Source organism: Corticium candelabrum, chromosome 19 (assembly GCF_963422355.1).
Source record: "Corticium candelabrum chromosome 19, ooCorCand1.1, whole genome shotgun sequence".
In the NCBI taxonomy this organism is placed as follows: domain Eukaryota; kingdom Metazoa; phylum Porifera; class Homoscleromorpha; order Homosclerophorida; family Plakinidae; genus Corticium; species Corticium candelabrum.
This window is the reverse complement of record NC_085103.1, coordinates 225,486-238,266: the sequence shown is the minus strand read 5'-3', so window position 1 is coordinate 238,266 and position 12,781 is coordinate 225,486. Positions and strand designations below refer to the sequence as shown.

The window sequence follows — 12,781 nt, the reverse complement described above, 5'->3', positions numbered from 1 at the left end:
TATTGGCTAGACTAATAGAAGTTCAAAGGAAAAACAGGAATTTGATTGTTGTCATAGAGGGAACAGGTCCAAAGTCGTTATAATTAAAGGTAAGTGAGCAAGTGCTGTTACCATGGCAACATAATTCGTGTACGTACTTGTTTTACTACGCTTAAAACTTTGAAAACAACATCAATATAAAATTTTTGTTGTAAAAATAAAAGAGTAAACACTTTAATTTCAAATACCATCTTACTTAATTAACTACTAGTAATCTTCAAAACTCGTCCAACAGAAAAATCAACAGGTGAATTATTCTTAATAGGAGAATCAACGAAACTTATGTTGTCACATTTCTTCTTCACTGTCGTCATCATAGCCGTCATCACAAAGCGTATAGCCTGCTTGCATTGCGTCTTCTGCGTTTGACTTGTTTTTACAGCCGATGCAGCCACAGATGTCAGTGCAAGCCAGTCAATTTGCACGAACATCGTGGCGTCAAGCAGCCTTTGGTACAATGACAACTGACCATTTCCAGTCAAGCTTGAGTTGCAGGCAGTTTGACCATCCAATGAATTTTGATAAAACTGTCTTCAATTTTCCACCCAAACCCTTGAGGAGACGGCACAGATGGAGTACCTTCAAGTGCTCTGAGCCAAATACTGCACTGATTATTGGCACGCAACATATGTTGTCTAAGTGCATCTTGTGTTGGTGGTACTTGTCTAGACGACAACAACCTACTACTAAACAGCTGATAGCAAACTTCGTCAATTGACAATGTTGAAATTTTCCAACAAGTGAAGGCTTCCAATTCTTGGCAAACAGCAGAAGCAAGAACGAAATCTTGTCCCAACAACCCAAGCACATCGATTGCTCGCTGTTTCACTGCGCTGTCTGTCATAACATAATTATATCCGCTTTTCTTTCCTCTTCCAGAAGAAGCACTCGTGGCGTCACAACCAGTGAATGCATGTAAACCAATGAGTGCTGAACACACTGCATGGTGACTCCAGACGTTGACCTATTTTCGTCATGTTAAGTTAATGTACCGAATTCAATGCTTTGAACCAGTGCAAAAGAGTACTGTTGCTGGAATACAGTGACTGAAACCACATGTGAGCACAGCTACATCAGTATCAGGAGAACGAATGGCGACAGTCTCAAAACCATGTTTTTTTGCTGCATGACTGGCATGAGACAACAGCCTGGTGTCAGCTTCTTTGTGATTGCAGGTTAATTCCTGCACGTTGCAGCACTAGACGTTCAAATTTTCTGCAGATACTTTAAAACACTCATTACCATTGCACACGTAAATTGAAGCCAATGATAGCAATGTCTCATATGTCTGCTTACTCCACTCTGTTCGTAAGAAGTACACAAGATCTGCTTTGTTTTCTCCCACAGATAAATATTTGCTCCATTACCTCGGACATTTCTGGTTACCTCTGGTAATGTGTAACCGCAGAGACCCTTCCCTTGAAGATCAACGTTCACGTTCGGTGATTTTATTGACAACTGCGGATAACGATCTATTACAAAATCGGCACAATCACCAGTTGTTCAGAATTGTTTACTCATAGTGCTAAAAATTGACAATCACAAGTCAGAAATGTCTTCGGTATTAAACTACCACTGAAAGACTGAATCACTGCCATACCATCATAGATCAATGCTGCTCTTGTTGGGACGTCTCTTTCCTGTTCTTGACTAGTTTCCATAAGATGTAGGAGTTTTGCTTTGTTCGTTTTTGTCAATGATCCATCTGGAGAAGCCAGTGACCAAGGCAGAGAACCTAAAGATTATTTCAATACCTCTCGCATGTCAAGCTTGCGATGTTGAGCTAAAACAATCAATCTCGCACAAAAAGACATCTGTCGGCTTTAAGAACGATATTTCCAGCCTTTCTTTTAACTGATCGTTTGCTAGTCATACCTGAAAAGGTTTTTAAGAGCAAAGATCAAAGCGGCTCATAAAATCCTATCTCATTATTGACTAAAGGCAAAGTAACAAAATCTGTCAATGCTGTCATTCCTTTCGCTTCTGCTTGCAACAGGTCTTTCTCAACATCAATACTAGCAGCGAAATCTGATGCTAGATTTACAAAACTATCAATGCATTCATAAAACGGATTACCCCAACTTCTTAACATTTCAGTCAGACTCTTTAAGTCATTTTCATCTTTTCTCATCCTGGTTGACTGTAATTCTTTGTGTAAGGATTCAGTTTTATTTAGTCTCACTGCTTCCTGACAGCATTGTGTGATTTCTGCTCTGTCATGCGCTGTAACTAGTCACTGCTGTACTGCGCCTGGGAGAAGACTAAAACCAATTATGCCTCCACTTGTCTTTGGGTGTCTGTTCACAGTTTACTCAATAGTTTGATCGACAGCTACTTGCGCATATCCAGCGTCACAATTTCTCTGCACTGTAAAGTCACCATTTAGCAAACGCTTATATGCGTTGGGATATTCCTTTGGCAAAACTTGCATTTGTGTCCAATAAACTGAAAGATACCGATTATAGTTGGTGTGATCGTAACCAAACATCCAAGGCAACATATCTCGAATGCATGCCAAGTGCAGTAGCCAGTTTCCTCCTCTAATCGAACGAATGAAATGCATCAGTAGCTGGACCATACTAATGTATGATGACCAAAACCTAGTTAATGGGCTAGTCAAAGAGGAACAAAACGTTTCATATGAATCAAATATGTCATGGTAAGCTGATGAATTAATAAGTTCTTCACTACACTCCTTTAGCTCTATCAGTTGATCTTCTATACCATTGCAAATAATTGTACGTAGCTGGCAGCAAATTTCTTCAACTGTTGAGATGATGTTAGGCAGATTCAGATTGATGCTCTCTTGACCACTATGGTACATTTCTTCAAACTGCTGCCAACACATCCACTATATTGTTTCACAAACGAGTTTGAGCTTTCTGGTCCTAAAACTCGCAACTCCACTAACAGGTCTCTCAGTCCGACATCCCCAAACCTTTTGCCTAAAACTGCAAGAAAAGTTAAAGCGATGTGAAATCCGCCAACAATACCTTCCATTTCTTGTCGTCAATTCCACAGTACTTCCGTCGCTTTGGCATATATTGCCTGATCAAGAACTACAACATCATCCTGACCTAGAGCTCTAGCTGTTTCCAAAGAACGTTTTAAAAGAGTGTAAACCGTGTCTAGACGTGTTGGTGAAGCACCAATCACCGAACAGTAACCGACTTCCATCATTGCTGGTACTGTGTTAAAACAGAGTAAACGATTAAATGCGCACCACAACGGAACAACTTGATATCCGATACAGTGACATTACTATCACAACCTGAACGAGTTATAATCCACAAAAAGTCATTCATTTTCGCTTCAATAAGAATAAGGTCCGGAACTGGACTCTGAAGAGCGTCACTAACAAATGGCATGAGAGGAGGACCAGGCCTCTGTCCAGAAATGTACTCCAGAGGTTCTGTGTTTGTCACTGTTAGTGAACGCTGGTGTCGTTTATGATAGGCCAATGATGGTATTTCGGCTTGAGGTAACGGTCCACATAGCTGTCGTTGCAAGATTATTCCATTTGTGCAGTAAGTGATTCCCATGCCAGACAGTGTTTCTTCCAAAATGTCATTATTGTACCAACAGAAACTGATTGTCCAAAATGAACAATGTTTGAAGGAATGAATACTTCACTACTGTCGGCCTGCCGTCGTTGTTCAGCTATTGCCGTATCAATCTCTTGTATTTGACTATTGGATTAACCGTGGCCAAATCAATTGAGTAATGAACAATACAATCTGCACGTTACCGGTTAGGTTTCGAACAGTCATCGGCAAATAGATGTGCTTTGGTGTTTCACATAATAGTCCCCGCGACCACATAGTCCCCGCAGGTGGCCAAAACCAAATAAGCCCCAGCTAAACAGTTTCAGGAATCAAATAATAGCGAGATAATTGCCCACAAACAAACAATCCCCACGACCAAATAGTCCCTGTACATCTGTCAAAGAAATGCGGGAACTCAGAAAACAGACTTTCAGGGTGCGTTCAAATACTAGCTCCAGTTCTAGAACTGGAACTGCCAGAACTGTTGGAACTCTTGCTACAGGGCCGGCGGAGCCCTCCAGATGTTGGGTGGGCCAGCCCTTGCTTGGCTAGGCTCCGCCCACTTGACAACTTTTGACTAAAGCCGTAGAGCTAGGGTGGAGCCTGGCTACAGACAGCGTTACTAGAGGATAGCCTAACTAATTGTCATATTGTACCCTGAAAATATTTAATCATTTATTGAACTGCATGTAAAAAAATTGTCATCTGTCAGAGACTGAAAAGACCAAAAATCGACTTGTGTTGGTCATTACAAGCCCGTACGCAGGCTCTTGGACGAGGGGAGTTCACCTACGGCAATGGTGAACCATTTATTAATTAAAGTGGTGCTGCCGTGTGATCTGAATTTACGTTCTGCAATATCATTATAACAATATATCAGCTCATGAAAACAAAGTCACTGCCAACACGGAAAAAGCTAAGGCTGAACAACACAGACTCTAATTAGAGCCTGCAAGGGCACATTTTAGCAACTCTTCAGTCTTCTGACGCTTTGCTGCAAACATCACTTCAACGCTTTTGCAAGCAAAAGCGGCCCTCTTCCTCGCTTTCTCCCGCTCTTCAGGAAGACCCATTCTACCGGTGGCAAATGTTGTATCTGTTTATCCAGGGCACTATAGATGTCCTCGTGTACCCTGTTATGAATCGCACCTGAACACTTCATGTCATTTTAATTAATACCATGATACCATCCTGACACGCATCACCCTGCAGCAATGCCTGATATTTAATAATGGCTTGTTCTTTTATTACGTGTACAGTTCAAACAGCCTTGTGTATGTAATTATGTTAAGGGAAACCATGTAGACGTTGGGTAGCGCAGAAATTCTAGATACAGTGTTGCAAGTTACTCAGTTGAATGTGTACATGTCATTGCCTGAAGCAGTGGAACACCAAGGAGCTGCAAGGGAGGGGGAGGGAAAGGGGGATAGGAAAAGGGAAAAAGGGAAGAGGAAGGAGGTAGGGAGTAGGGGATAGGGAGGGGTAAGAGGGAGGTGAGGGAGTAGGGGGTAAGGGGAAGGGAATGGGTAGGGGGTAAGGGGAAGGGGATGGGTAGAGGGTAAGGGGGAGGGAATGGGTAGGGGGTAAGGAGAAGAAGAGGGGGTAGAGAAAGGGGAGAAGTAGGAGGTAGGGAGAAGGGGGTAAGGCGTAGGGGAAAGGGGAGGGGGAGGGAAAGGAGAGGGGGAGGGAAAGGAGAGGGAAGGGAAAGGAGAGGGGAGGGGGAAGGGGAGGGGAAAGGAGAGGGAAGGAGAAGGGGAGGGGAAAGGGAGGGGGAGTGGGAAGGGGAGGAAAAGGAGGAGGGGGATGGGGAGTGGGAAGGGGGATGGGGAGTGGAAAGGGGGAAAGGGAGGGGAGGAGGGGAAAGGGGAAAAGGGAAGGAGAAGGGTGAGAGGAAAAGAGGGAGGGGTAAAGGGGGAGAGGGAGGGAAAAGGGGAGACGAGGAAGGGGAAGGGAGAGAAAAGGGGAGGGAAAAGGGGGAAGGGAAAGGGGGAGGGGAAAGGGGGAGGAAGGGAAAGGGGGAGGGAGGAGGAGAGAAAAGGAGAGGGAAGGAGGAAAGGGGGAGAGAGGAGTAAAGGGGAGAGAGGAGTAAAGGGGGGAGAGGAAAGGGGAAAGGGGGAGGGGAGAGAAGGAGAGGGGAGGGGGAGGGGAAGGGAGGGGAAGGGAGGGGAGGGGAAGGGGAGGGGAAGGGGAGGGGAGGGGAAGGAAGGGAGGGGAGGGAGGGGAGGGGAGGGGAGGGAGGGGAGGGAGGGGAGGGGAGGAGAGGGAGGGGAGGGAGGAGAGGGAGGGAGAGGGAGGGGAGGGGAGGGAGGAGAGGGGAGGGGAGGGGAGGGAGGAGAGGGGAGGGGAGTGGAGGGAGGAGAGGGGAGGGAGGAGAGGGGAGGGAGGAGAGGGGAGGGAGGAGAGGGAGGAGAGGGGAGGGAGGAGAGGGAGGGGAGGGAGGGGAGGGAGGAGAGGGAGGAGAGGGAGGGGAGGGGAGGGAGGAGAGGGAGGGGAGGGGAGGGAGGAGAGGGAGGGAGGAGAGGGAGGGGAGGGGGAGGGAGGGGAGGGGTTCTCTGTACGGGCTTACATTAGCACTAATCAACTCATTTCCGATTTCCAAAAGGTTCATCTTATCTAGTCAGTCACTATGCACATGCAGTACCATCAGACTGTTTAGCAAATGCGTTGGCTCATTGTACACCTCAAGTACGTCTTCAGTCTTCTGAGAGAAATGATTCGTGGCGTCTCTCTACAGCAACAGTACGCGTGCACCAAGACGAGTGACTGGGTTTGCGAGGCATCCCACACGTCCTGCTGTAAACTTCCAAATTATGGTTGGTTTGTCTCCTCTATAGAGGTGAACAATAACTAATATATTTAATCACCTACATTACTTTCCGGAAGATTTCGCCAAACGCCTGTTGATGGAAGTTCCATTTTCGAAAGATGGGTGGGCCATGGCCCACCTGGCCCACCCTGCTCCACCAGCCCTGTGCTAGCAAACGAACGGTTAGAACTGTCAGCAAGTTGAGCATGCGCAAAGCCTCATACTTCCACTAAGCGTCAATACGAAACGAGCGTGATGTTTCTACTCCACTTGTTGCAGTCTGTTCGAACATCAGCAGTGCTTTCGCTTTTGTTTTTTGGAGCTGTTCGCAACAAGAAGGTCACTGCAATAAGTTCCAAATGTCATTCCTTCTGGTGTTTGCCAAGCCGATGGCCGCCACAAGTGTTCATTATAACCAACAAGAAGGTCCACAACGGCCTCAGTATCTCTAGTTGCCATTTCACTTTGGCAACCTCCGAGAATTTTGCATGTAGAGCGTGACAATTCCAACAATTCCAGCTCGCTAGACAGAACTGCTAGAACTGTCAGAACTACCAATTGAACGCTATAGAACTTTTCCTCCCCCCCCCCCCCCGCCACTTCCAGTTCTAGAACTAGTATTCGAACGCACCCTCAGTTGCTCTTCTTCTTTCATTCTTCTTTCACGGTTGGATCGTCTCACTCGTTTACTGAGATTGTCGCATAGTCACGTGACAATAGTTGCGTAGCAATAATTTTTGTCAAAGTAATGCATGAAAACTCAAAAAACAGACTCTTCTCTTCTTTTAGCTTTTCCTTTCCATTTTGTTTGTGACGCGTCAGTCTCCTTTGCTCTTTAGTCGCGTAAAGGAGCAAAATCGAGAGTAATTTTACTTTTCTCGCCAAGAAATTGTAATTGTGTCGAGCCGTCAAAAGGGGACCCTTGATTCAACTTTTAGCGCATGTGTTGCGGAGTCAAAATTGCATTCATCTGGCATCGTTGTTTTGTCGATCCGACTCTTCGTACATATCTTGACCTCAATTCACATGACAAGAGAGAGGCTCGCTTTGCTTGCCAATAATTTACATATGCAATGATGAATACCTGGCTCCGCACTCTCGGCTTGACTAGTGTACACCAGCTTGGCTTACCAAGTAACGCAGTATGTAGACAGGTCCCGGATAACACACTACTTAATTCATCGTTTTTACATCGCATTGTTCACTGTTTTAGTGCCAATCCTAGTCATTGCTGCCATTGTTAACAACGGAGAGAAATCTCTGGAAGGGGGTCCTGACTAGAGTAGTAACATTCACGCGCGCGTTAGATGATTTTCTGTAGGGTGTGGCCCCACAAAGCTGTAATAGGATATACAGCTGTGGCCAAAAGTTGTCGGACACCTTAAAAAATATAATTAAAGTGAAAAATATGGTTCTCACCAGAACTTGCACTGAACATTATGACCTGTTTACTCAAAGAGAGCATAATGCACCAATATTTAAGCAAATTTAGAAATAACAAACTTACTTTAACCTGGTATAGCAATTATTTGACCAATAGATATGTATTCCATTACAGATGTGTTTGTTGCCATTTAGAGAATAGCCAATAAAACTATGTTTAAAAAACAACAATTTTATTGCACAAGTGTAGCTTTAAGTCTAGCAAAAGTTTCTGAGCAATTTGACTCATACCAAGCTCACGATGGCGAAGACACGGAACTACACCGAGGCGGAGAGGATCAGCATCCAGGTGCTGCATGAGGAGGGTCTCAGCTGCCGCCAGATTGCTGGCAGGGTTTGTAAATCCCCTGCTGGCGCTGCAGCCTTGCTCCAGAAACTCCGTCAAACCGATAGTGTGAGGGACAGGCGCCGCACTAGACGGCCACGGGTCACCACCGCTCGAGACGACAGGAACCTGTGCAGGATGAGCTTGCGAAACAGGAAGAAAACAGCAGTAAAATTGCACCAAGAATGGACTAATGGTGGTGCTGTGACTGCTTCTGTCAGGACAACTCGCAGAAGGTTGCTAGACCATGGTCTGAGGTCATGCAAGGCCCGAAATAAGCCACTCATCAAACCTGACCAGAAGAGGAAGAGGCTGGCTTGGGCTAGTGGCACAAAAATGGACTCAAAGACAGTGGAACCATGTGTTATGGTCTGACGAATCCAGTTTCCAGTTGTTCGCAACTCCAGGGAATGGGAGGGTACAAAGGCCCGAAGAAGAGTGGAACAAAGACTGCATCGTTCCCACAGTGAAGCATGGCTCGGGATGTGTTATGGTCTGGGGGTGCATGTCAAGTTCTGAAGTTGGAAGGCTGACTGTCTGTGACGGAACAATCAACTCTGAGAAGTATCAGGCTATTCTCCGTGATACAGTGTTACCTGCAGCTCATGAGATGTTCCGGAGTGGCCAGAACTACACATTCCAGCAGGATAAAGCTCCATGCCACACCTCAGTCTCAACAAGACGATGGTTCCAGACCAACAACGTTCGGGTGATGGACTGGCCGCCGCAATCACCACACATGAACCCAATTGAGAACCTGTGGGGCGACCTGAAAATAGCTGTCTGACATCACCAGCCGACCAGCAAGGCCCAGCTGAAGGCTGTACTCCAGGACAAGTGGCAGAGGATAGCTCCTGAGAGGTGCCAGAACCTGATGAACAGCATGCCGACAAGGATATCAGCTCTGATCCGTACCAAGGGACTGTGTACAAAATACTAGCAATTATTACTGTGATATTGCTAATTTGTTGCTGTTATTCTTATCTCAAATGATGTCTTTTCCTATGTTACATGTTACTCCATATATTTAATGATCCTGTTTTGTTAGTTTAGGGCATAATTGATATTTATAATAAAAATATTGTTATCTCAAATAATAATTGTTATATTGGATTCATTACTGAACTATAACTGCATTTCTAACCAAATATGACCAATTTACACAAAACATGACATGTGTCCAACACCTTTTGGCCACAGCTGTAATTAGATTATAGACTTGTATAAGTAGTAATCATATATCACAATACAATCACTCCTATAGAGTATGTCTGCGGAGCACACTGAATGTTACATTGTGACACAAGTGGGATCACACACAGCCTAGAGAAGTGAGATCGACAAACAAGCAAAATGAAACAACCGATGCAATTAGCTGAAGAAGCACAGTTAGCTCGTCCAACCATTTTGCAGAGCAAGATACTGCTCCCAAAGCCACTAGTACTGAGGGGAAACATATCCCAATCGTGACGCAAATTTCAACAAATCTGGGACGCATACGAGATCCTGGCCAACCTCAAGCAACCAGGTACAAAGGAGCAAAGGATCGTGACATTCATAACATGCATAGGACAAGATGCTCTCAGAATATACAATGCGCTGCCATTTGCAAACGATGCGGACAAGAGGGACCTGGATAAAGTCCTTGAAGAAATGGAGAACTATTGTCTCGGTGAAACTAATGTCATTTATGAACGTTTCCGTTTCAACCAGAAGCTCAAAGAGAGGGTGAGTATTTTGATCAATTCCTGACAGACCTCAAAGAATTGGCCAAAACATGTCAATTCAGACAGATGCATGATGAGCTACTGTGAGACAAAATAGTAGTAGGTGTTAGAGATGACACACTGCGAAAACAACTACTACAGAATGGGAACTAATGCTAGAGGCATGCATATCAGTCAGTAGAGCAAATGAAACGACACCTGCACATATGAAAGAGATGGGCAACAATGAAACACAACAGGTTCATGCATTCAGAGCCAAACAGAAGAGTTTTGGCAAACAACGCAGACAATTGCCACGTGCAGACATGTCAACACACAGGGAATGCAAATATTGTGATAAAGACCATAAGTGGGGCAAGCAGCACTGTGTCGCGTATGGGAAGTTATGCAAAAAAATGCAATAAGCCGAATCATTTTGCACAGATGTGCAGGTCAAGTGCCAAATACGGAACCAAGCAAGCAGCTGTCCACATGATGCGATATGATTCTGACAGCATGTATGAAGACAGCAGTGATGATCAATGCTGGAGCAGAGAGCAAGTAGTCACATTGACGTTGACGCCGCGTAATGCCGAAATCAATGTGTTAAAAATGGCAGAAAATATGAAAACAAGTTGTGTACAACGTTGACAGTTGATGAAACGCCTATCCGATTTCAGATTGATACAGAAGCCACATGCAATGTCATCAGGAAACAAGATATTCCACAGGGAAGATTGAATGACTTGCAGCAGACAACACAAACACTTACTCAATCTAGTGGAGCAGAGATTAGACCACTTGGGAAGTGCACACTGCATGTCAAAAATCAAAAGAATGGACAAATCTATGATGTTCAGTTTGTTGTGGTGGACAATGCAGCTACTACATCTATATTAGGAGCTCAGACATCACAAACCATACGTCTAATCAAAGTGGATTATGACAACATCCAGATGCTACAAGAGACTGAACAACCTCAGGGAAGAGTAATACAGAGACAAACCATGCTCACAAAAGAAGCCATTACTCAAAAATTTGCAGATGTATTTGAAGGAGAACTTGGTACACTTCCAGGAGTAACACATTTGGACATCGACCCCATGATACAGCCAGTGAGACAGCCACTGAGACGCCTCCCAATTGCCATGAAAGACAGACTGAAAACAGTGTTGCAGAGACTTGAACGCTTGGAGATTATACTAAAAGAAGAGACACCCACAGATTGGATCTCAAGCTTAGTAGTGGTCAAGAAGCAGAATGGGAAGCTACGACTCTGCATAGACCCACAACCACTTAACAAAGCATTAAAGCAAAGTCAGTATCAAATGCCGATACTAGAAGACATTGTACCAGAGTTATCACAAGCAAAGATTTTCAGCGTGCTAGATGTGAAGAATGGCTATTGGCATGTCTAACTTGACAAACCCTCCAGCAAGCTTACGACATTCAATACACCATATGGGAGATACCGCTGGAATAGATTGCCATTTGGGATCATGCCAGCACCAGAAATTTTTCAATGGACACTTGACAATGCAATTCATGGACTTGCCAGAATATACACGATTGCAGATGATATTTTAGTAGTTGGCAGTGGCACAACACATGATGAAGCAAGGAACAATCATGATGAGAATTTGTTGCGACTACTACAGCGATGCAGGAATCAAGGAATAAAGTTGAACAAAGACAAATGCTACATTGCAACATAGAAGGTAGCCTACATGGGACACGTGCTTACATCTCAAGGAATCAAGCCGGATGATGACAAGATAAAAGCAATATTGAAGATGCCACCACCGCATGATGTACAGGGAGTAAGGCAATTCATTGGTATGACCAACTACCTATCAAGGTTCATGCCACACCTGTCCAACCTCTACAACCACTCCGTCAGCTAACCAAACAACACATCCAGTGGGAATGGACTGTTGTCCAGGAAACAGCATTCAATGACATCAAGAAAATAGTAACAGCAACACCTGTGCTCAGGTACTTTGATCCCAAAGATGAAACTACTATACAATGTGATGCATCTCAAATAGGACTAGGAGCTGTATTGATGCAATCAGGTCAACCATTAGCATACACCAGCAAAACTTTAACGAACACAGAACAGCAATATGCTCATATAGAGAAGGAACTTCTAGCTATTGTGTTCGGAATGAAGAAGTTCAACACGTACACCTATGGAAGAATGATCAAAGTAGAAACGGATCACAAACCACTCGAGACAATCCACAGGAAACCGTTGCACACAGCACCAAAGAGATTGCAGAGGATGCTTATGCGTTTGCAAAAGTATAGTTTTACCATAGAGTACAAACAAGGGAAACAGATGGTGTTAGCAGACACTTTGTCCAGAGCCTACCTACAACAAACACCACAGGACTGTGAACGCATAGAAGTATTCCAAGTAAATCATAACTTGGCGAAAGAGTGTGAACAAATAGATATGCTACAGGATGTGCAGGTATCACAAGAGAGACTAGCTGATACCAGAAAAGCCACAAAGAGGGACACGAACATTCAGCAACTAAAACGGACAATCTTACAAGGATGGCCTGACACCAAACATACACTACCAGAATCCATTACTGAATTTTTCAATGTGAGAGATGAACTAGTCACACAGGATGACATCATTCTCAGAGGAAACAGAGTTGTGGTACCAAAAAGTTGCCGCACAGATATGCTACAGCAAATTCACACATCACACATTGAAGTGAATGGATGCCTTAGAAGAGCCAGAGAGTCATTATACTGGCCAGGTATAACAGCCAAAGTAAAAAACCATGTTAGCAGACGTCACATATGCCAGACCTATGAAACTAAGCAAACAAAAGAAAAGTTGCAAACTCATGACATTCCAGATAGGCCATGAGCCATAGTTGGAGTAGATTTATTTGCATTC

General features: G+C 44.4%; 1 protein-coding gene across 1 annotated transcript; it reads right to left on the bottom strand.

Annotated features, from left to right (window-relative positions):
• Positions 1–2,321: 2,321 nt before the first annotated feature.
• On the bottom strand, positions 2,322–3,081 carry LOC134195282 (uncharacterized). The gene has a single exon (XM_062664295.1). The coding sequence runs from the start codon at positions 2,885–2,887 to the stop codon at positions 2,348–2,350; it is 540 nt and encodes a 179-aa protein (XP_062520279.1). The 5' UTR covers positions 2,888–3,081; the 3' UTR covers positions 2,322–2,347.
• Between the last annotated feature and the right edge of the window lie 9,700 nt (positions 3,082–12,781).